The sequence below is a fragment of the Strongylocentrotus purpuratus genome, unplaced genomic scaffold (assembly GCF_000002235.5).
Source record: "Strongylocentrotus purpuratus isolate Spur 01 unplaced genomic scaffold, Spur_5.0 spur5_scaffold_12, whole genome shotgun sequence".
NCBI classification, from domain to species: domain Eukaryota; kingdom Metazoa; phylum Echinodermata; class Echinoidea; order Camarodonta; family Strongylocentrotidae; genus Strongylocentrotus; species Strongylocentrotus purpuratus.
The window spans coordinates 33107889-33133367 of record NW_022145597.1 but is presented as its reverse complement, the minus strand read 5'-3'; the positions used below and the strand labels follow the sequence as shown (position 1 = coordinate 33133367).

The 25479-nt window shown below is 37.7% G+C and overlaps 1 protein-coding gene across 1 annotated transcript; it reads left to right on the top strand.

Annotated features, from left to right (window-relative positions):
• The first annotated feature begins 539 nt into the window (after positions 1–539).
• On the top strand, positions 540–23142 carry LOC578355. Its single transcript, XM_030981505.1, has 22 exons — positions 540–1171; positions 5189–5239; positions 5777–6094; positions 6381–6713; positions 8359–8391; positions 9086–9118; positions 10253–10285; positions 10709–10948; positions 11553–11792; positions 12347–12583; positions 14670–14798; positions 15149–15265; positions 15606–15733; positions 16222–16365; positions 16740–16916; positions 17159–17557; positions 17801–17992; positions 18668–18789; positions 19274–19557; positions 20674–20740; positions 21622–21880; positions 22365–23142. The coding sequence occupies exons 1-22, from the start codon at positions 970–972 to the stop codon at positions 22602–22604; spliced, it is 3978 nt and encodes a 1325-aa protein (XP_030837365.1). The 5' UTR covers positions 540–969; the 3' UTR covers positions 22605–23142.
• The last annotated feature ends 2337 nt before the right edge of the window (positions 23143–25479 follow it).

Sequence of the window (25479 nt, the reverse complement as noted above, 5' to 3'; positions counted from 1 at the left end):
TTTCACTGGCTGCCTGCCGTAGCAACAAACTGAGTTGACAAAAGACTTAACTCCGTTTCGTTGACAATATAGAGGACACATATGTGTATTATTATTATTAATTAATTAATTAATTAATAAACGGTCACCGTATTTTTTTTTAATATAAAGTGGAGCTAAATTGGTATGATCGGATTTAATATAATTTCACACATTTGGGGGTCTTAAATTACCTTCATAGCAATTTTAGGTCCTAGAAGGGCACTAGAAATGTCATAAATAAGAATAAGAGCAATAACCATGTACTTTAAAGGCATTTTGCGGTCTTAAACAAGAATTCAATTGTCCCTTTAAGATCGCGTGCTCGATCTTGTAATTGAAAACAGGTCAAAAAAGAATCTTAGAACCAGTGAGATCTAATGAGTGCAAGCAAGAAATTTCAAACAACAATTGAAACTTCTCCCAGGAAGCCTGACACTAAGACATTTTGTTTATTCAAATAGCATTGTGGGATGATAAACAAATAAGAATAATAATATTACATCATCATCAATGGTGGGGAAGATCACTTCTACCCCTCTCTACTTATTCCTGCGAACAGTGAAAATAACCGAGTGGAATCAACTGTTTAACAAATTTGTTATGAGTCCCGAAATATATTTATTCGCTACTGGCTGTCATTATAAAAAGCAGCAATCGACGCATTATGTCTTATTCATTCTAATTCTAATGTTTTCTGACTGTTGTCTAGACAATATCAATTTTGTCGGTCATAGTGTTATCTAGCTTTATTTCTCATGGTATATTTTAATGTACTGGTGGATTTCCATGGATAAAATAATACTGGTGGATTTATACGCTGTGAGCATTGTTTCACTTTCAGGTTCATTATTATGATGTATACAGATACAGTATAGGGAGTAGGGAGTCATGTTTCTGTGTGTATCGCATGATGTTCAATGTGATGTGGGTAAAACCCTTCGACCCTGAATGAGACACAATGCTCACAGCCCGATCACTACATACAGCATATTCTCTGTCTCTCCTCGTAATCCAACAATGGCTAATTGGGACATTGTTTCGTTTCGATTGATATTGTCCATCATTCTTCTGCCACATATTAATGGTGTATTAAATATAGATTCAGATCAAGAGGACTATGACACAGGGAGCTCGAGTGTAATTGACATAGGTAAGTATATCATAAAAGGCGTATTAGTTTTAATGGTAGTTCCATTGTTAGCATACCTTCTTGTAGCATTCTCACTCATGTGACAGCATTCAAGCATTCAAGCCACACTTTACAGAGTAATGCTATAGTTTGAGATGGATGTGAAAGTTTTGTCTTTACTTTATTGAGGTTCAATCCAGACTGCCTTACAAACAGGGTGCTCTCTATAACATTGAGAGTTATATATATACATGACAGGTGTAGACACTATTATGACACTTATTATTGCCCATTATGAACATTAAAGGATTAGGGTTTGTGCCAGGCTGCCCGCCATTAACATTTACAGTTGGTCTCCTCCCCTCTTTAGATTAAACATTCAGTAAAATACATGTGTACAATCACTTGGCACTTTTCTTCAAGATACAAGACTTGATTATAAGTGGTCTCGTCTATACATGAACATAATACTAATAATGAGTTTCAACACTCTATTCAAAGGTTTTTTTTCACCTTACTGTTGGCATTTACTGAAATTGTAAACCCTTCTAATCCTCCCTTTTTTCCTCTTTTCTTTTAAACAATGAGTATCTTTTGAACAAACTATAATGGTACATTATGCTGTAATTAGTATCGGTTCTCTATCACGAGTGTTTATTTTCCGACCATTTAATGTTTAAATACTTTCGGTTTAAGTCTGCATGGTGTCAACTTATCAAGCACTATTAACCCTTTACATATCAACTATGACATACAACATTTATGTGTGCATGTTAACATGACAATATATCTCCTTCATCTAAGAATCTTCTAACCGCTATCAATTCTATACCTCTCTGAAGCCTTTTTAACCTCTTGGGTTGTCATCGCGTTTGGTGTGGATTCTTTTGAACAAATTATACTGTTCTGTTACCCTTAGTAGATGTCATAGTGAGACGTGAAAGAGCATTTGCAATGTTGTGTTTCCCTGGGCGGTGCACTATGGTGTAAGTGTAATACAGTATCTGAGTACACCGCAGGCCGCGATTGTGTATCATATAATGCCTCTAGCGGATTTATATTGTCTGTTACAAGTTCAAAGTCTATCCCGTAAAAGTAAATGTGAAACTTCTCACATGCTCACAACACTCCCAAAGCTTTTTGTATTGATTATCTTGATTCTACAATCAACAGTCTCGTTTACAAGAGGAATGTTTAACGGAAAGAGATATGTTGTGTTCAAGTCCAGAGGCGGAACCAGCCGGCGGCAAAAGGGGGGAGGGGGGGGGGGGGCAAATTCGTGAGAAAATATTTAGCGCCGCCTCAGCCAGCCGGTGAATAACCGGGGAGGGGGGGGGGGGGGGGTAAGGAGCACGATTAAAAAAAAAAACTCAACATCCATCCCCGCCCTTATTTTTTTCTTTGTCAACGGGAAAAAATATAAGGAAAAAGAAATTACACTTATATTGCTCTGAGGGGGGGGGGGGGGGGGGGGGGGGAGGGGGGTAATGAGCACTATATTTTTTTTCATTTGGCCCCCTAAAAAAAAAAATCATTTTGCCTCCGACATTTAAAAAAAAAAAAAAAAAGTGTTTGACTTTTTTTTTTGGGGGGGGGGGGGTCGCCCAAGGGGGGGGGGGGGGGGTTATCCCCCCCGTAAATCCGCCCCTGAAAATGTGTAAATTAAATCTTTGAATGCTCATGAGCTCTTTTCTACTTATTATAAGCATAATATCGCCATGAAAAAATGACAATACGCATGCGTAACTATCGACAGAATAGTACTGGGGCGCGGGCGCGGCCGGACCATAATTATATTGACCCGAACTAAAAGTATAGAACAAAGGTCAGAGTTGGGGGGGGGGGGGTAATTAAACCTGATTAAAAGGATAAACTTGGGCGGATTACTTCACTGTCACCAGGATAGAGGATGGAAAGTACATATCAAACAAATAACAAAATATTGCCCCCCCCCCCCCCCTCCTCCTCAGTAACATTTCAATCCAGGGGGATATTTCACAAAGACTAAGACAGGGCTGTCAACTTTGGGGAACTGCTTCGAGGGAGATCGTATGCATTTTTTTTGCTCAATGGGGGGGGGGGGGTGGTGTTGTTGAATTGAAAAATATATACAAACAAAGTTTACAAAAGACTTAACTCCGTTTCGTTGATGATCAGCATGAATCTAGTCTTTCGTATTCTTTGAGCATGGCTGATCGTCAACATAACGGAGTTAAGTCTTTTGTCAACTCTTTGTGTTGCTACGGCAGGCAGCCAGTGAAAACGAACTCGTTTAACCAAATCAAACAAACAGAACTTTGTTATTCCTGGCTCATTTTTCCTGATTGAGGTGTCATATGAAAGGGCGGAAATTGAACTTTCTAGAAATGTGATTTTCTCCTTGAAATTCAGATACCGCCCGCCAAATGACTTTTGGTTTCCTCTCTTCAAATTGCTTTTAATCACTCATGCGTGAAATATGCACCATATGAGTTGGATCAAATGAAAGAGGAGGATCTAAGCTTTATAACATTGAGAGATATATATACATGACAGGTGTAGAGACTATTATGACATTTATTGCCCATTGTGACCATTAAAGGTTAATTAGGTTTGGTGCCAGGCTGCCCGCCAGTAACGTTTAGATAGAGTTGGCCAAGAGTGTCAAGACATTACACTTCTCTACTACTACACATATATTTAACAAGAGAGAGTGCCATATTTATTTATTTTTTTCAAACTTGGCATAGTTTCAAGTTTATTTCACATTTCACAAATAAAAAGAATTTACATAACTGACAAAAATAGAACATAATATGAAATATACTAAAAGTGTCACATTATATAATTAATTCTTTGAAAAGACGTCGAAATTAATTGTAATGAAATACAGAGTGAAATGTGAGGAACCTATTAAAAAGCTTAGCTTGTAGATTATAGGTTCCCATAAATAAAACTAACATTTGATTGAAGTAGTTGTAATGGTAGAGGACGTAACAGTAATAATAGGTGGGCAAGAAGCCTTAACATAAGATGATTATACAACGTGAAACAAGCAAAAATAGCAAAAATAGCAAATACAGCAAGCAAATTAATTTGTTAACAAAGAGATGAGACAATAGTCACTTTAAAATATTGAGGTCGTTAGGTCATTGAACGAGGTCACCCGTGCGAGGCAGTAGACATGAACAATCATGTTACAGTAGTGTATACAATAATGTAGACCGTAGCCCAGACACAATCCTGTTTCCAAAATGCATTCGAATCCACGCACGTCTGCTCCCAGAGAGCCCCAAGGCACGCAAACGCATTCACCCGCTCCACGCCCCATGCCTCCCCGCAGTATCACCTGCACGACTGCTTTTTTTTTTTTCTCGACTGCTTTTTTTTTTTTCTCGACTGCTTTTTTTTTTTCTCGACTGCTTTTTTTTTTCTCGACTGTTTTTTTTTCTTTCTCGACTGCTTTTTTGGAAACTCGACTGCCTTTTTGTAAACTCGTTTGCTTTTTTGTGAAGTCGATTGCTTTTTTGTAAACTCGATTGCTTTTTTGTAAAGTCGACCGCTTTTTTGTAAACTCGACCAATTATGACGGCTGTGGCGTGCCATAAATTATGACGGCTGTGGCGTGCCATAGCAATGACCGATTCATGCCGACGACCCCAGCAAGAAAAACAAGGACGCGGCACATCTAGGCAAGCACGTAATGCCCGAGGGCCCCCGAGAACAGGCGCGCATGCATAAGAACATAAGTATAGGAGAAGGCCGGAATGTACAATGTATAGAATATCATATTAATTGAATTTCAAAGTAAAATTTGGTCATATGAATTTAAAAACAACTGTTTAAGCTTACTCTTAAAACAAATTAACGACGGGGATTCTGTATGTCCCAATTAGGGGTTTAAAATGAAATTACGCCTCCCCAGTCGAATCTTATCTATTCATACAATAAAACCAGGTTTATTATCGCTTTTAATTTAGAACTTATGCCACAATATGAAATGATACACTTAGCTAGACATTACGACTGTTGTTTAACATTTCAATATTTCGACTATAGATTGGACAGCTATCCGACCTCACATTTGGATCCCGAGTACAACAAACATTGGTAAGAATTTTCCCTCTTTAAATTAAAAAAATTGTAGTAAACTATAATTCTACTCATTTTGTATAAAATGTCAATATTTATTTCACAGACTTTCTCTCTTACATCATTATGAATCGCCATTATATTTTTATTTATCTACATTACCCATTTATCTTCATTAATGTCATCCCCACTCCCTTGGAACATTTGACAAGTTGTGATATATTTATAGCCAATGTTATCCTGCCGCATCAGCCCGGAAATTGAAGGAACGGGGCACAAAGCCGATAAGAGATAGTACTGGGGTTTATGTCTGGGTGGTAATGCTAGCTTGGAATAAGAAATGAAACAGCTACAAAAATTGATCGGATAAACAGAGACTTTAACGATATCAGAATTGTTTGGCAATGATAATGATTTTTTTTTAAATCCACATATCGGGAAAAAACTCGTCAAGACATGAGGGGGCTTGGCAACCGTAGTTAATTACACTTGACTTGAGCACACACAAAAGTCAACGAACCTCTATTAAAATGTCCTCCCTTACTCCCGATGTAGGGAGCCATCTTGACGTTCGTGTGGTTGATGGACCAAACAATGCTACAGGTCGAGTCGAGGTATGGTACAACGGTGCTTGGGGAACAGTATGTGATGATGGATGGGATTTGAACGACGCCAATGTCGTATGCAGAATGCTAGGGTTCTTCAAAGCGTCAAGTGCACCAGTCAGGGCTGAATATGGTCCGGGTTCTGGAGACATTCTTCTTGATGAAGTTGAATGTACTGGATCAGAAATTAGCCTCGAAGACTGCATCAAGAGTGAATTTGGAGTCAATAATTGTGATCACAGCGAAGATGCTGGTGTCATCTGTACAGGTATGATGTAACCCTGTTTGTGAAATTCGAAAAGTCTTTATATGTATTACGTAAGTCTTGTTTTTTTTCTCCATTATATGACTTCTCCATATCCCTCTTTTCACTCCTCATCTCACTTCTTCCCTTTCCTTTCTCTCTCCCCCCCCCCCTCTCTCTCTCTCTCTCTCTCGCTCTTACTCTATCTAATCGTTTCTCTTCTTTTATATCTGCGTCTTTGTCTGATAGTGATACCCTTGTTCTCTTCCATACTCAAAACCTGAATTCATAATATATCATTGTATTTCAGATCCTATCTCTCTTGATGTTCGTCTTGTCGATGGTCCAAATAACAACTCGGGAAGAGTTGAAGTGCAAGAAAATGGATCTTGGGGAACTATCTGTGACGATGGCTGGGATGCAAAAGACGCTAATGTTGTATGCAGAATGCTGGGGTTCTTCGGTGCAGCATATGCACCTGTGCAAGCTACATACGGTGAAGGGGTAGGAGACATCTCACTCCGTAATGTGGATTGTATTGGGACAGAAATCAACTTGGGAACATGTTTCCACGATAGACCTGAACCTTTTGACTGTGCTCATGGCGAAGATGCCGGTGCTGCCTGCTTGGTTCTTATCCCAGGTATAATGTGAAACGAATATAATAGTCCTTAAATCTATCAATATGCAAATGTGTACTGCTCTTATAGTTTGAACAAATGTGAACAAAACTATACATGATACATATCTGAAGATAATTTTTAAACAATGTAAGACATATTTGTTTTGCTCAGTTCACCTACTTAGGTTTTTGTAATCCCCTCGCCGACTAGCAAATGATAGACGGCGCTATATAAATGCCTATTATTATTATTATTATTTATATATAGCGCCGTCTATCATTTGCTATTCCGAGGCGCACAAGAAAAATAGAAAGAATGGGGAGTTTGGATGAGTGCCAAGTACAGGTGTTGTTAAAAAAGATAAGATTTCAGCTTGGATTTAAAGGCCCACTGCACTACTTGTAGCTACTTGCGCCCTCTATATAACAAACAATGCTTAATCGGTGACCATTGGTCCCCCATGATCCTCTTTTTCTTATGTTAACTGAGAGCTGAGTTGATGAGATAACCACATGTCCAGTGACCGTGTAGGGTGGTCTAATCCCTCCTGTAAACTATGGCAGATAAGCTTTAAAGGTCTCTAAGGAAGTTATGATTCTCAAATTAAATGGTAAATTATTCCAAAGAGAAGGTGCTGCAGCTGAAAAGGCCCTCTCACCACAGTACAGGCTACCCGTGTCTTGAGGATCTTAAGAAGATGCTGATGTGATGATCTTAGACTACGAGCTGGTGTATAAGGCATAACAAGGTCTTGTAAATAGTTTGGTGCCAAACTATTTACAGTCTTCCAGGATTTTGAATTATATGCGCTTGCAGATTGGTAACCAGTGCAGCTTTTTGAGAACAGGAGAAATGTGATCATATTTAGATGTCCCTGATAAAACCCTGGCAGATGCATTCTGAGCATGTTGAAGTTTGTCAAGATTGCGTGAAGTAATATTGAAAAGAAGAGCATTGCCAATATCTAATCGAGATAAAAACAAATGCATGTATAAGCATAGCAGCATAGTAACGCTGCCGTCCGTCCTTCCTTCCGTCGCGTCCGTCCGTCCGTCCGTCACAAATTTGGATTCCGATCGATAACTTCAGTAATGTTTGAAGGATTTTAGTCAAATTTGATATGAAGGATATGGTATCAAAATACAGGCTAAGTTCGGTTTCGGAGTATGTAGGTCAAAGGTCATAGCTCATTAAATATGCGAAAAATACAAATCTGGTTTCCGATCGATAACTTTAGTAATGTTTGACGGATTTTAATGAAATTTGATATGAAGGTACATGGTATTTTCAAAGCACAGCCTAAGTTCGATTTCGGAGTTTGTAGGTCAAAGGTCATAGCTCATTAAATATGCGAATCTGGTTTCCATTCGATAACTTTAGTAATGTTTGACGAATTTTATTGAAATTTAATATGAAGGTACATGATATTAAAATACAGCCTAAGTTGGATTTCGGTGAAAGGTCATAGCTCATTAAATATGCAAAAAAAAATAATTATACATTTGAAAATTGGTCAACTTCCTTGCCTATTAATATAATATAATAGTCTAATGGAGGTAACTTGTTCTGACGTATATAGGCCATTTGTACTAAGCTTGCGAAAGGATGCTACGCTTTGCGTTGATTTGTTACATATATTTCAATACCTACGTTTCATTTGAACAGATGATTCTGTAAGCTCGGCATCATCCTGGAATGGTAAGTAAAAAGAGAACAAGATAATCGAATAGCTGATAGTGAAATGCCCGCTCAACATCTTACCTTTTAACAAATTGATGATACAAGAGCTTTGATATCATGACATTCAACAGTGATCAGCAGGAATCTGTGTTCTATAGGATAGACTTGTCTAGTTTAGCCATAAACGTATGATTATATAAATGAGTTAAGTCTTTTGTTAACTCCGTTTGTTGCTACGGCAGGCAGCCAGTAAAAACGAATTTGTTGAATCAAATGATGGAAATGCAAGCAAATACTTTAAACAAACAGAAATTTGTTATTCCTGGCTCATTTTTCCTGATTGAGGTGTCATAATTATGAAAGGGCAGAAAATGAACTTTCTAGAAATGTGATTTTTCTCTTTGAAATTCTGATACCGCCCTAAACATGACTTGTTGGTACCCTATCTTTAAATTGTTTTTAATCACTCATGCGTGAAATAATTATATGCATCATATGAGTTGCATCAACTGAAAGAAGAGGATCTAAGTTTTACAAATATGTGTCATTTATTTAATTATAATTGTGATGAAACTATGATAAAACATCGATCATTCTCGGTTTCGTTTTTTCTGGGACGCACTGTATATATTTCTTCGAATCATAGTCTGATACTTGTTTTAGCTTGGTTCACCTATATTTTAACACTTCTCTTTCATTGTAATGTGAACAGATGATTCTGGAAGCGGAGAATCGTCCGGGGATGGTAAGTAAATAGAAAATGATTCGAAAATCGAATCGAATTACTGATAGCAAGAAGCCCGCTCAACATCTTACCTTTTAACACATTGATGATACAAGAGCTTTGATTCATGATAATCCAACAGTGATAAGCATGAATCTGTGATAGGAAAGACGTGTCTAGTCGGAGCCATAAATTATATAAATATCAAAGATTCCAGAAAGAATAGGACAGGGGGGAGGGGCGGGAAGAAGTCACATTGGCCAACTAATACATCAGGCACGCATACTGCTATCTTAAAGAATGACAATATATATATTTTTTTCGAATCATAGTTTTATTGTTTTGGCTTGGTTCACCTATTTGGGTTTTATGCCTCCGCCACCGAAGGTGGTGCCGGAGGCATCATGTTTTCGGGTTGTCCGTCCGTACGTCCGTCCGTACGTCCGTCCGTCCCGTTTGACCGTTATCACAATATCTCAAGAACCATTTAAGATTTAAACTTAAGACTCGGGAATAGTATTTATCACCATAGGAAGACGATCTGATTAGATTTTGGAGTACGTAGGTCAAAGGTCACAGGTCACAGAGGTCAACTTATGAAATTCCTTGTATTGAGTTTGTTAGCGCGATATCTCAAGAACCATTTGAGATTTAAACTTCAAACTTAAGGATAGTATGTATCACCATAGGAAGACGATCTGATTAGATTTTGGAGCACGTATGTCAAAGGTCAAGGGTCACAGAGGTCAACTTATGAAATTCCATACATTGAGATTGTTATCATGATATCTCAAGAACCACTGGAGATGTAAAAACTTCAAACTTAATGATAGTATGTATCACCATATCATAATATCTCAAGAACCACTGGAGATTTAAACTTCAAACTTAATGATAGTGTGTATCACCATAGGAAGACACTGTGATTAGATTTTGGAGCACGTAGGTCAAAGGTCAAGGGTCACAGAGGTCAACTTATGAAATTCCATACATTGAGATTGTTATCATGATATCTCAAGAACCACTGGAGATTTAAACTCCAAACTTGTTTAAATTGCTCTATGGCGGAGGCATTATTTTCGACTGCGCGCAGTCAAAATTCCATCTAGTTGTTACATATATTTTAACACTTCTCTTACATTGTCATTTGAAAAGGTGATTCTGGAAGCGGGGAATCCTCCGGGGATGGTAAGTAAAAAATAAAATAAAAGTATCGAACAGCTGATAGCGAGATGCCCGCTCAACATCTTACCTCTTTACAAATTGATAATACGAGAGCTTTGATTCATGACATTCAACATTGATAAGCAGGAATCTGTGTATAGGGCCTACTAGGATAGACTGTCTGGTTGAACAATAAAAGTATCATATCAAAGATTCCAGAGAGAACGGGACAGGGGGAGGGGGAAGGGGGGGGGGGAGAGAAGTCATATTTGCCAACTTATACATTAGGCACGCATACTGCTTTCGTAAGGAATAATAATTCTCTTTTTGAACTCTAGTGTGTGTATATTATGAATTATGAGCTCATACTATATGTTATCAAGAGGTAAAACTAATCAGTATACTGTAATTTAAATGTTAATTTTTACATTGATTATGAAAATGAAGGAACATTCTGGCTACAATGTCCAGACCTCGTATCAAGCACGGATAAAGGTCTTACTACATCATCTACTGTCATCATATCTCCACGCGTGCATGCTGGTTCCGCTGACAATCAGGACTTCTCTGTGGGCTGTACGTATACTTCACATGATGTATTTGACTATGTAGACACTTGGGTTGCCTGTGCTGCACGAGATGATCTAGGAAACTACTTGACATGCGATTTCACAGTCACCGTTACAGGTATGTAACAAACAAAAAGAAGAGAATTACAACAACCATGTCATAAAATTGTGTCAGCAATTCAGTAGGCACTCTGACCGAGTTATAGAGTTTTTCGGGAATAGGAGAACGTTATGTTATGGTTTGGACGGGGGTGAGCCGCTCAAGCTTCGAAATCCCTACCTTTTGTTAGTGGTCACATTGGGGCATTTTTCCCGAAAAAGACCCATTTTTCACAATTTTCTGGTGTTTTTCTGGTGGTTGCCAGAAAATTTTGAAAAAAACGGACCCATTTTTAATGGTATTTTTGTTAGAAGTGGGACCCATGTTTAGGGATTTTTTGGTGAAAAAGTGACCCATTAGAGCGGCACACCCTGCATTTCCTAATATGTGAGTACCTCCCCCCCCCCCCCCGGGTGTACCGGTAATTGAGTAATGCAAGAGACCACAACCAAATTTAGAGAGAATGTGACAGGGGTTGTTTAACTTTTGTTCAAAAAATACATTAAGCTTGGCCGTTTTCTCCTTCTTTGTGTGACCTTTACACCTTGACATTAACTTTGTGCCCCATGTATTAGGCCACCACTCACTTTATTTTTGGATGTCACATAATTTGTATTTCAAGATGACGACCCTCCTCGTTTGGACTGCCCTGACGTAACTTCCACCACGGACCAAGGTCTTCCTACATCCTCCCACATCACCATCAACCCACGGGCATCAGACAATACTGATCCTAGTCCGTATGTGATCTGCTCTCATACATCTAGTGATGTCTTCCAGTTTGGAGATACCAATGTTTTCTGTGATGCTACGGATGAATCAGGAAACATTGGCAGGTGTCTGTTCGTGGTTACAGTACAAGGTATGATACAACTTTCAATGATATACGTTCGTTCAGGTACCGTGAATAAATAAGCAAAACAAGGAAGTTGAACTTAACATTCATTTAGGATTTAAGATGCTACGTACACTATAACTCTTAAAGCAGTTTTAATTGTCTTGTTTTCCGCAGACAACGAGCCCCCTAGTTGGGAATGCCGTGACCAAACATCAATTGCAGATCATCTTTTAATGTTTTTTTTTGGTTAGAAGTGGGACCCATGTTTAGGGATTTTTTGGGGAAAAAAGAAACCCATTAGAGCGGCACACCCTGCATTTCCTAATATGTGAGTACCTCCCCCCCCCCCCCCCCCCGGGTGCACCGGTAATTAAGTAATGCAAGAGAACACAATCAAATTTAGAGGATATGTGACAGGGGTTGTTAACCCTTTTTTTAATACATTGAGCTTGGCCGTTTCTCCTTTTTTATGTGACCTTCTCACCTTTACATCTTTACATCTTTATATTACCTTTGTGCCCCATGTATTAGGCCACCACTCACTTTATTGTTGGTTGTCCCAAAATTTGTATTTCAAGATGGTGAACCTCCCCATTTGGACTGCCCTGACATAACTTCCACCACGGACCAAGGTCTTCCTACATCTTCTCGCTTCCCCAACCCTCAGGCATCAGACAATACTGATCCTAGTCCGTCTGTGATCTGCTCTCGTACATCAAGTGATGTCTTCCAGTTTGGAGATACCAATGTTACCTGTCATGCTACGGATGAATCAGGAAACGTTGGCAGGTGTGTGTTCGTGGTTACAGTACAAGGTATGATACAACTTTCAATGAAATATGTTCGTTCAGGTCAGTGGCGGATCCAGGGGCCGGGGGGCCGGGCCCCCGGCCCCCCACCCCTGGCAAAAAAAGGGAAAAAAGGGGAAACTTGAGCTGTTGGAGCCATGATGAATTTAATAAATTAAAAAATTGCTCATAATGACCGTGATTAAATGCCCTGAGCTTCCGGGGGCTCTGCCGCTGGATTTCACCTTGACCCAAAGTCAGGCATCTGGATGCTCATCCGACGGTAATTTAATGTCTAAAACCCCTGAGCTCCTAGGGGCTCTGCCCCTGGACCCCACACCAATAAGTGACCTACCAGTGCCAGAAATAAGGTATCAAAATATGCTCATCTGACCGTAATTAAATGCCTAAAACCCCTTGACTTCCAGTGGCTCTACCCCCCGGATGCGTTATTTTTTTCTGCGGCACAGCTTGGGGTTAGGTGCGTGTTGAGCCTATGGGAAAGTTTAGGGTTAGGGTTAAATCAAGACTTCTTTTTAAAAAAAAACTCAATCTGTGCCGCAGAAAAAATGACGCCCCCCGGACACAAATCTAGGGCCCTAAAGCGGACGCGTTGATGCTAATCTGACGGTGATTTAATGCTTAAAACCCCTGAGCTTTTGGGGTTTTGGCCCCCTCCCCTGGACCTCACGCCAATTAGTGTCCTACCAGTGTCACAAATAAGGTGTCAAAATATTTTTATCTGACCGTAAAACCCCTAAGTTTCCGAGGCTCCACCCCCTCGACCTTAGGGGACTCCGCCCCCTGGACCCCACGCCAATTTGTGTCCTGCTAGTGTCACAAATAAGGTATAAAAAATATGCTCATCTGAACGTAATTTATCGCCCAAAACCCCTGAGCTTCCGGGGGCTCCGCCCCCTGGACCCAACGCCGACTCGTGACCTGCCAGTGTCACAAAATATGTTATGCTGATCTGACGATAATTTGATGTATAAAACCCCTGAGCTTCTGAGGGCTCCGCCCCCTGGACTCAACACAAATTTGTGTCCTGCCAGTGTCACAAATAAGGTTTCAAAATATGCTCATCTGGTCGTAATTTAATGCCCAAAACCCCTGAACTTTCGGGGGCTTCGTCCCCTGGACCCCACGTCAATTCGTGACCTGCCAGTGTCACAAATAAGGTATCAAAATAATGCTCATCTGACGGTAATTTAATGTATAAAACCCCTGAGCTTCTGAGGGCTCCACCCTTGACCCCCGCCGAGAAATGTTCAGTGGGGCCTGCATGTAAGAATGGGGTGATGGGAATTTGATTTGGGATAAAACACTCTTTCATAAGATGTATAATAATTTTCTGTTCATACATGATCTTTAAAATAATTAGCAATTGTCTAGGTGTAAACTTTTTTTTGACTAACTCGGTATAACTTCTAATGTTGTAGTTTTGTATTGTTTTATAATAAACCAACTTGATATTTGTGAAATGTTTGTTCTTACTTAACCAATATCTCCATGGCAAAAGATGGAGTAAGTTCTAAAAGACATTATTGGCTAAAAATACCTGTATCTGTTTTTCTTCTTATAAGGTCATTGGCTTGTCACTTTTTTGTGATTTCCTAGTTGATTATCACTACCTAAAAGGAAGCTGATGATTGACCGAATTTTGGTTGTCTCTTGATTCTTGGGGGGGGGGGGGGGGGGGGCTGTCAGGCGCGGATCCAGGAACCCATTTCTATCGGCCCGGCTATGGCAACCCCTTTGTGTAAAAACTAGATAAACTCTGTTTTTCTCAGATAAACTCTGTTTTTCTCAGATAAACTCTGTTTTTCTCAGATAAACTCAGTTTATCAACAGATAAACACAGTTTATCAGAAAAACTCAGTTTATCAGTTGATAAACTGAGTTTATCATTGATAAACACAGTTTTTCTGATAAACTGAGTTTATCTAGTTTTTACACAAAGGGGTTGCCATAGCCGGGCCGATAGAAATGGGTTCCTGGATCCGCGCCTGGGGGCTGTAGCTCTCCACTCCCTCATCTCCATTCCTGCTTTATATGCCTACGTTAATTTTTTATCTCTCTTTCTCCCTTTCTCGGGATAAAAAATCTACAGACCCTTGTATGGTTCATGATCCGTGTATCAATGGTGAATGTAGCTACTATATCGGATCAGGACAATACCAATGTGACTGCTATGATCAATACGAGGGTACTCATTGTGATGTCATCCCTCACCCCACTCGTGAGTCTTTACTACTTTTCAAAATATTGTGTCTATCAAGTAAAAATGTAATAGAATGAAATCCATTCAATAACATTTTGAATTTTGTAATTGATCAATTACCTATTGGACGTGGCAGGTTTAAAATGGCGGGTTCCAGTAAATAATAATAACATGGGAGTCATATTCGGTTGTTTTGTTCTAGGTTGGATCGAGAAACAAATAATACACAGTTTTCGTTTCATTTGCTGTATTCTAGAATGATTTAATCCAGTTTTTTGATAGAAATGCAAGACCATCATCAGAACTCAAAACTGTCTCATTTCATCAGTAACAATTTCTTTTGTTTTTCTTATATTCATGGATCCCAGCGATCTGTAAGAATACGACATGGATGTCATCGCGTTTTGGATTAATCAGTTTCCTAGAGGGTGAGAACGGAACGTGGGCGAACTCAACTGAAGTATGTCCATTCAACACAACAAACGGTAAATTAGGATACTTTCCATGCACGTTCTACCTGCATCTATCTATCTATCTCTATTTAAATGAAATTAGTTATTCTGATTCTGATTGACTTAAATAAACCAATGGGCCACTCTAGAAGACGTATCCCCCTAAATCACACAGCAGGGATTTGCATTAATATATAGGCTATGAACATTAGAGGATCTAAGTTTTTACAGCTAGACATTTGATTTTCTAATTATACGCTCTTGCCATCATTATCCACATGCTTTTTTCAAGACATTTCCCATAAATTATAATTATTTCATGAAATTCAATAATGGTACGGGGATAGTAAATTGTTGTGAATTTGTTTGATAGCTGATCAACCAATCGGTCGTGCCATATGCGTCGGTGATCTGATTTCACAGAGTACGTGGCTTCCCGATCCCACGGATAACTGTGGACAATTCAGAAATGCTGGAGATTTACTTGGCCAGCTTTCAAAGGTAATTTCAATATTGAGATTTCTATTTCAGCCGCTTCAAGAAACTTTTCTTGAATTGTCAAAACACAGTCACGAGACCACTCATTATGAATTGTCAGGGACTGAACACCATCAATTTCCATCAAGCCTATTTCAATGTTATAGCTTTGAATTTTATTATTTATTGGACACATCCTAGAAATAAAATAGCAATTGTAACATCCCAATGAATGAAATAGAAATGAACATTCTGTGATAAGTTGTTATGCTCAGAAATGAAAACAGATGGGCTAATACTTTCTCTAATAAAATGAAGGCAAAATGTATCTAGGCTGTCTTGTGAGCAATATTTAGAGATTAAAAAGTAGATCCTGCCATAAAAGTGGACACCCCTGGTCCCGTAGAAAGGAGACGGTTGTAGAGACATAATACGACCATTTTGTTTGAATGACTCTATAGAACAATAAAAGCAAACACAATCTGACTGATATTCAAATCGTTTGTTTCAAGGTTATCGTTTCAGATGAAAATGTTGCTAAGCTCAGTGAAGACGTCAGTTTGGTGACAAGTAACACTGGTGATATCTCATCTGATGACATTTTTTCGATTGCAAATATAATTTCAAATATAAGTGCTCGAACGAACAGTGAAAAGGTATGTTTCTTAATTTAGTCTCGCGAATACAACACTTTCCAAAAATATCTAATGTAATTCGTCTCTTAAAGTTTTAATTCAATTTGTTGTGAAACGTGTCCAGTAAATTCATACATATACAATTATTACGACTTAAGTGTTTATCTTTTTACTGGCCAAGCGAATCCGGCTATATTACTAAAATAAAGACCATTTAATTGTAGGTCAATTCATTGTGAAAATAGTATTTGCCATTTTTTTTAAAGATCTTGTCAAATCCGACTGTCCAAATGTTATCCAAAATCACACCTGTATTTAAAGTTTTTATTTCATACTAATACTGCTATGCTTTCGGAATATGTAAGTGAACGTATTTACTTGATTTTGAATAACAGGTTACTGCATCTATTGTTGCCATAGTGAGTAACATCGCTGATGTTGACACAGAAACACTTGAATCAGCATCAGCCTCTGTTATTGATGTCGTTAAAGTATTTGAGCAGCAGATCAAAAGTGTACCTATAGAAGACGGTGACAATTTCAGCATTCAACAGAAAAATATTGCCGTGCAGGTACGTAGAAGTTTTGATATTCTATGTCGAATAAAATGCTGATTATATCCGAATTTTCCCCCTTGGCAGGGCAGCAAAGACCAAAATTTATGTACTTACTGTGAATATAGTTGACATTTACTAGCGCTCCTCAAAATAAGATATCTGTCAATGACACGTGCAAAGAATACTATGCCTCTTCATGACCAAAGCAACGTTCTTATTTGGCTGTTTTTCCAATTCTGTTTTTCTGAACTTTTCAGGTCCAAAGCGTACCTACCGATGTCATCTCAAATGGTTTAGTCCTCTCATTAGCAGGAGACACCAATTCTGATCTGAAGAAATTTGACACCAACATCCAAACTTCAAATGAAAATCAAGCTGAAGCTACAAAACCAGATACCATTGCTATTGTCAACATACCATCTGCGATTTCTTCCGCTTTACCGTTGATATCTGGAGGAAGTTCTAATACTAACGGCTTTGTTCGCGTGATCTTTAGTGTCTTTTCCACACCAGCCCTTTTCATTTCTAAATCATTGAAAAACACAAGTGTAGGAACCAACCGATCTGCTAACACGCCTGTTATATCACTGAGCATCGGGGACGAGAAAATAGAAGATCTGACAGAACCCATCAATTTCACTTTTACCACGATAGAGGTAGGCCCTAAAGGAATGTCATTTTCAAAGTTACTTCATAGATATAAATATATGTGCATGACTGTGCATCTTAATTGTCATCTTTGAGTATTATTTCCAATGTGTTATAATTATTTCTGTTTTATAATCAATTTCACAGTATACAGTGTATCAGACAAGGACATGTTATTAGCATTAGTTGACCACCTATGAAAACAACTATAGTCGTATGCACTATGTTCTCAATTTGAATTTTCTCACAAGACTGGTCTGACGAACCCGTCGTGTTCATACTGGGATATTGGCTTTAGTGACTGGTCTCAAGAAGGGTGTCAGCTTCTTTCGTCATCTGGAATTAGCTCATCCAATGATAACAACTGGGATCCTCCTCCATCTGATGAGAAGGAGAAGATCGTTTGTGGATGTAACCATCTCACCAACTTTGCCGTCCTTATGGTAAGATCTTTCTTTCTTTTATAGTAGTATGTCTTTTATTTTCAAAGCACGTCGCCTGGGAATCACATGGGATTGCATATGTTTTTGTTCTTCTTCAGTTGTAGCTAATTGATATAGTTATCTCTCCCCCATTTGAAATACTTCGATCTCTATTGTTGGAAGCTGCAGTAAGAGACTTCCCCCATTTAACCAAAGATCCCCATCTTTGGGAAAGACCCGCTATTATCTCACTATACCAAAGATCTTGTAAAGACAAAATGTAATCTCTGTCTATGTAATTTTCTACAGTTCTTCTTTAATGTTAAAGATAAAGCATGTAGCGACCGATTGAAGTGATTCCATTTGTGAATAGTAAGAGCATTTTCTGTCCTGTTCCTTGTATTTTTCTCTCTTATCTTTTTCCTCAGTCTTTTCCCTTTCTTGTTTTTAATCTTAGAAGTGGAACTTTTTTGGGGGGTGGGGGCTGCTCACATGGTGACTAACTCCAGGCAAGTCGAATAACACACTCACTATGCATACTCATTAATGTATTATAATATGTCGGCGACAAATTAATGACAGCAATATCACCAGAGCTCACACACACATGTTAGGTTTTCATATAGCTCTATATGTTATGGTTAAGTGTAGAATGAGCTGGATAATAAATTTGTGATGAATTTATTCTATTTGTAGGATATTTCCAGAGAGGAAGGGTCTTTTGAGCAAGAGCAAGCATACACAGTTCTAACGTACATAGGATGTGGTATTTCAATAGTTAGCCTACTTGTCACCCTCGCAACATATCTATCAAACAGGTAAGAGTCATGTTTATCTCAATTTTTATGATTATCCATCTCATAAAACTACTAGATTATATTAAAGCATATAGATCATGAAATTCCTTCAGATGTTTTGTAAACATGATACGTGATCACATTGTGTCAGGAATTTCATTTGAATATCCATTTGATAACTGAATGAAAAAACAAGTATTTTGCCAAATGATGGCATTGTCTCTGCTCGTATGAGTTACAGCCTAGTTCACAGTATGTACTGTTTTATTAATACTATCATTTGATCAAAGGTTAAATCAAGCTAGTGCAGCTAGGTCCTGGGATCGTTTGTTTGATGCATGGGAAATATTCAAATTTGACATGCTGAATATATTGCTACCGCCTTAATTAATCTATAAACCCTAGCACCAACATTTTTATTACTAAATAATGATATATGCACTACATTTATAAATGTATTAATCAAATACAAATTTATGTTACATTTTTGTTATTAAACTGAAAGAGTTCTGAGGGGAAAACAGACCAACCAGATCTTCATTTGCCTGTGCCTGACGTTACTCTGTCTCTACCTATCGTTCATTGTCATGATGTCACTGGAGAGCTCCAAAAGTCAATACCAAGTAAAGGCAGGTCCATGCGGGTTCATTACGGCGCTCGTTCACTACTTCGTTCTATCTTCGCTCACTTGGATGGGTGTGGAGGGATACAATACTTATCTCATCATCGTCAAGATCTTTGATACCTACATTCCACGGTTCATGCTCAAAGCTGGTGCCGTTGCATGGGGTACAACCATTTCAAAATTGTTATCAGTAATATCGAAATTGATCCTTAAAAAAATAATGCGTTTTTCTAATAGATAAAGAATATTTATAATTTCGAATGATTTCGAATGATGATAATACATGTAAAATAAACATCAACCACCATAAGATTACATTGCCAGCATTTAAAAGAGTGCAATATGCATGATTTCTTCTTCGTGAAAGGCTTTCATCCCCATTTAAAAAAAAAGATATTCCACATTTCGGGGCAGACAAATTGATATTTGAGAAGGAAAGGGTAAATGTTGCCAATACTATCGATATTTAATTTCCCATTAACATGGTTTTACAAGGTAAATATTTAAGCTGCATGGTTGCATCTTGGGCAGGATATTTTGTTGTCTACTTGTTCAAAACAGTTTTCCATCTAAAAAAGATCTATACAAAGATCTCTCGAGTGATTCACAAATTGATCGTAAAGTTGTTTCTAGAAGAGGAAAAAATACAAAAAGATCTATCTACTTCTTAAAGGTAAAGACCAGTTATGGTCATGCGATTGCATTGTGAAAGAAACGTTGAGTAATCGATCAGAAAAGGTTGATCATCTAGCATCTAGCATCTGCAAGGTTCTGAAATCATCAAAATGATAAGAAATTTGGCCCATTCTTCGTAAAGTTACAAGCACTATACACAGAAAGATGTATATGGGACTACCCTATATCTCTCACAGACCATGAGAGAAACAAATTTTCCAAATATATGAATTAGTAGGCGGTTTCCCGACAAATTTTTTATCATCATGTATTAGTCAAAACACATTCTTTCACATGATTGGTAATGAAAGGTTCCATTTCATATTTTGAAATTGGGGCATTTCCAATACTAGTCTTTAGCTTTAAGTGAATGCCTGTATGTATGCATGCCGCATTCATGACCGCCGTTGCTATGTCATTTTAGCGATTGTACTATATCAATCGCCATCTTCATCCTTTCCTTTCACTTTGCTTAAATCACACAATGGCAATTGTGAACATTTTCTCTTATTCTCCTGTTAGGGAAAGGCTTTAATACTGTCAATTGACACGTGAAAATATAATGAATCATAATTGTCTTCCCCTTTTAAAAAAATAAATTCAAGGTATTCCTGCACTGATTGTCATTGTAACTGGAGCCATTGCCGAGGACAAATATGCGCACGGAGATGTGTGAGTAGTCTGTTAACCTGTTAATATCATAATCTCCAAACCGAAATATATTTACAATGTTTTGTAGTTTTTTATAACATGATCAGTTGGGCCTTTAGGTGACAAGGTAAGGGTAAACAAAAATAGAGCCATATCACGACAACAGGACGGAGCATAGTGCTAGGAAAATTTCTTGTTTATATTTTTGAACCAAAATATTTAAGCAAATTTAATTGTCATACAGCATTTCATCTCCTTTTATAGAAATTTCGCTTCACAAAACCGTCTCAGTCTTGTATGGTTCACTTAATCAAGAAAGTAAATTACATGTATTTTAATTTCGAACAAAAATACATGCCACATTACTTCAAATACCTGTGTACATTATGAGGAGGTGAGTTGGCTCAGTCAGCAAAGCATCTGCGTGTAGTACCAAAGATCATGGGTTCGAGACAAACCCAGAGGCGGATGACTGAAGCCTGTGTTGTAAGTTAACGAGCCCCTCCCCTATTTCATAGACGCATGCTATGTTACAGTGGAGAACACTCCGTCCCTCGGGTTGGACGTTAAATGGAGGCCCCTGTACAGGAGAATCACCACCTTTGCACGTTAAGAACCCACCGCACTATTCGTATTTGAATATGGGAAACCCCGGTGTTGTGGTCCACCTTCACACTCCCAATTAGATGAGACCCATGGATTAAAGTGATTCAGTTCGCTTTTTGCATGCCAGGCATAGGTGATGCCAAATACTTAACAGTAATAATATTTGGGGTGTACCGAATGTTAGTGTATTATGACATTTTGACACTGGGGGCACGTTTATTTTGGAAGTGGTTAATGATTTCCATTTTTTCCCCCTACATATTTTCTTTTTTTCACAATTTCTACCGGATCTCTAGATGTTTTCTCGAATTGTGGGCTCAAATCGGTGGTCTCCTTATTCCCATGACAATCATTCTCCTGTTCAACGTCGTCATCTTTGCCCTCATCGTCCGTCAACTTATGAAGTCTTCTAATCTCGCTGGTCGGATGAAGAAAGAGGCCAAGGTGGAACGTAGAGAGAACATCAAACGGGTTCAAAATGCAATCTGTATCCTCCTTCTGCTTGGTCTTACATGGATCACTGGATACTTCCTGATGATCCGAGAATTCAGTCAGGTGCAGTAGAAAGAACAATATCTATATTATAGAAACATAACGTAATTGCATTTTTCTATTGTGAAACTTGTGAAAGTTTATAGGATACTGTGACCAGAAACGTAAGAAATTTCATTGAAGTTGATATACGTGTATATATACAGTTAACCATTTAGTTATTCATACCCATTGTAAATTTGATGTTTTTTGTGTATTTTGTAACTCACGAATGAAAGGTGGACTGGTTGAATTACTGCCTTTGTTGAATACTTTCAGATTTATGCTTTGATATGTCTCATCCTCAAGAAACATAAATCGGGACAAATCAATTTTTCACAAACTTCGAAAATTACAAAACTTGGTAGGGTATGAATAATTTAGTTGTTAACTGAATGTGTGCTCGAGGTTGTGTGTTTGAACAGGGAACCGTTTGAGTATAAAGACGTTATGAAAGTTTCAACCGCAACATTTTTGTTATGATTATCTTTATTCTATTTTATCCCAGGTGGTTGAGCCCATCTTCATTATACTGAACTCATTTCAAGGACTCTTCATCTTCCTGCTCTACTGTGTTCGTAAACCAATAGTTCGTAAGCGGTGGGGACTGACCTGTCTGGATAGAGTCAAGAGACAACAAGACGCTACCACATCGAATATCACACATAGCCCTGAATCTAGGCCCCTATCAACTTCTTTGGACGCGAAGCCGCAAGAGAAGAACAACGAGACAAGTGCCATGCTTTGAGTTTAAGTATTCTCATTTCAATAAGATTTGTGTATTTGTATCTCACTTTATAGGTTATGTAATTTTGATTGTTGTGTCATTTGTGTTATATGGGAAATGAAATACAGTGCACTTGGAAAAAAGATACATAAAAAGAAATTCTCCAAATATTCTCACCATGTACAAAGGTGTGTAACTTGCTTTAGTTGCCATTTTGACTCAATATAGGTTGGGATATCAATCCAGCTGTACAATTACTTTTTATAATTTTATATTGGGAGAAAAAAAGAAAAAAACTTCCATGAATACAACCGAATTTGCGAATCTTACGCTCGGATACAAAAATGGCCAACATGTATATATTTCATAATTGGGCGAATCAACAATTTCATCGAAAATGGATGTATATACCTACATTCCAAACATATCAACAATGAACATATGATTTATTCAAACGTGTTCCAGAGTAAAACTTTTTAGAGAGCATTCCCCCCTCATAAATGGATATAAAAATTATTATAAAACCGGAAGAAATCTATGTTTGATAATAATAATAATACATGAGATTTATATAGCGCCATTATCCATTTTAATTAAATGCTCAAGGCGCTTCAAAATATTAGGAACACATTACATCATGACAAAGAATCGGTACATTTACATAAGAAAGAAAATGCAAAAATGAAAGAATGAATGAATGAATGAATGTCTGTCTTCAAAACGCGAAATTAAACAAATGGGATTTAAGGTTGCTCTTAAAAGATGTTGAAGAGTCGGAGTTCTTCAGCTCCTGTGGAAGTGAATTCCACAGGGCTGGTCCGGCATGAGCAAAAGCTCGTTCCCCCCAAGATTTCTTTGAAAGCGGTATGTGTAGAAGACCAGAGTTGGAAGATCGGAGGGTACGTGTGGGTTGGTAGAGGTGAACTAAAGACTGGTTGTATTCAGGAGCTGTTTTGTTCATGATTTGATGAACTAAAAGAAGGATTTTGAAAATTATACGTTCTTTTACAGGCAACCAATGGAGATTTTGTAAGATGGGAGTAATGTGACTATGTTTGCTTGACAGAGAAATGATGCGTGAAGCTGCATTTTGTAGTTTTTGTAACTGTGCAATTTGTGAATTTGGTAAATTATAGAGTAAACTGTTGCTGAAATCCAAACGTGAAGAAATAAGTGAGTGAACAAGTTTCTCTGTTGCCGAACGAGTCAGATATTTCCGTATGAAGCCAATATTGCGCAATTGATAGCGAACTGATCTGGAAATGCTTGTGATTTGTTTGGACATAGACATTAAGCCCGAGGTCTCTGTCTTTTTGTTGTCATATAACTCTATCCCTATAGACCCTGTACAATACCTTGTATCTAGTGGTACCATGGATGGAACGTTTTAATTTAACAAACTAACATCAATCCTTTAAATAGATTATGTAATGTAACAATTCCAAAATATTATTTATATTACCTGTAAGTATTAAAAAAAGTGGGATATATCATTATGGACTGTTTGTTTTAACCCTCCTTTTGCTTTCAAGGGACAAATAATAGCTTGATCGTGGGAACTGTTCCTGGTGAGGTATAAATGATATGTTTAAGCCCAGAAATTATCCCCAAAGAAATGTACATGCATTAGGCTAGACTAGGTTTAATGTTTCACTCTTTCGTCTTCACTGAACTTATTAATGGTAAATTATATAGCTAATTGTTAAGTTTTTTTATTGGATGTTTTCTTGTCCAAAATTTCAAATATGAAAAAATAATCATTTTGCACAGTACTTCATGAAATATTGAAAATGTGATATGTAGAATACAGATGTTTTTACATTATAGAATCGTCATCGTTTATTTTAATGTTGAACTTACTTGGAAACCATTGTAAGGTACATAGTATACATACAGCAGGTACATAGTATACATACAGCTAAGTGCTCCACTACCCTTTTGTAACTTCCTCCCTTAGAATATTAACATTAGCCGATTGTATTGCAGGCTATATTTCAGGGTCGTAAAATTTCCACTTTTCGTTTTTTCTGGGGTTTTGGGGGTAAATATTTCGAGGATAGTTATCCTCGAAGTCGAGGCCTTATTTAAAAGATAAGGTGTAACTTGCTTTTGTTCTTCATATCTATTCTTATATTTTTAAAAGTGTCCACAATGGTACATTAATTCATTTTCCTTGTTAAAGAGAAGGATGAGTTCTGGGAAAGGCTGGGGAAAATAATTCGTGAACCTTTTCATTCTTTTTTATGATATAATGCATATAGCTACATTATATACAGATGAAATATACAGATACAGTTACCGCACGAGAAAAAAATATACATGATGTACAGTTAAAGAGGTTAAAAAAAGACAAAGTAGGGAGTAGATTAAATAAGAAAGAATACAGTATAAAGTATCCAACAAGTGATTAAAACCTTTCTAAAGTTACGGTTTGTTATATCTAAGGAAATCCATATTTTCCTGTGAAAAACATAGATTTGCTATAAAAAAAACAACACAACCGTTCTACTTTTTGGCAAGTGATAATCATTAAATTGTCTAGTTTTGTATGTAAGTAATGTATTGTGTTTTTGTTTTTTTACTTCTTCAAGACAAAAGGTATGCTATTCTTATCAAGTTTGTATTAAATTGATATAACTATAATGGATAATGGTCTTTTATCTTAGGAATGTGATTTTGGCGAAATAAAATATCAGCTAGTGCTCTACAGGAGGTATTACACTTTATTCCCGAAACTTGTTTCTGGAGCAGTATAATAATCCTGACATCAGATGGTTCAACGTCGAATAAACAAATTAGTTGTAAGAATTACCTTGACAAAAATGTAAATTCACATGTTGATGTTTATACTAGGTACCCTTTTACCCTCTCCCCCCCCCCCCCCCTCTCTCTCTCT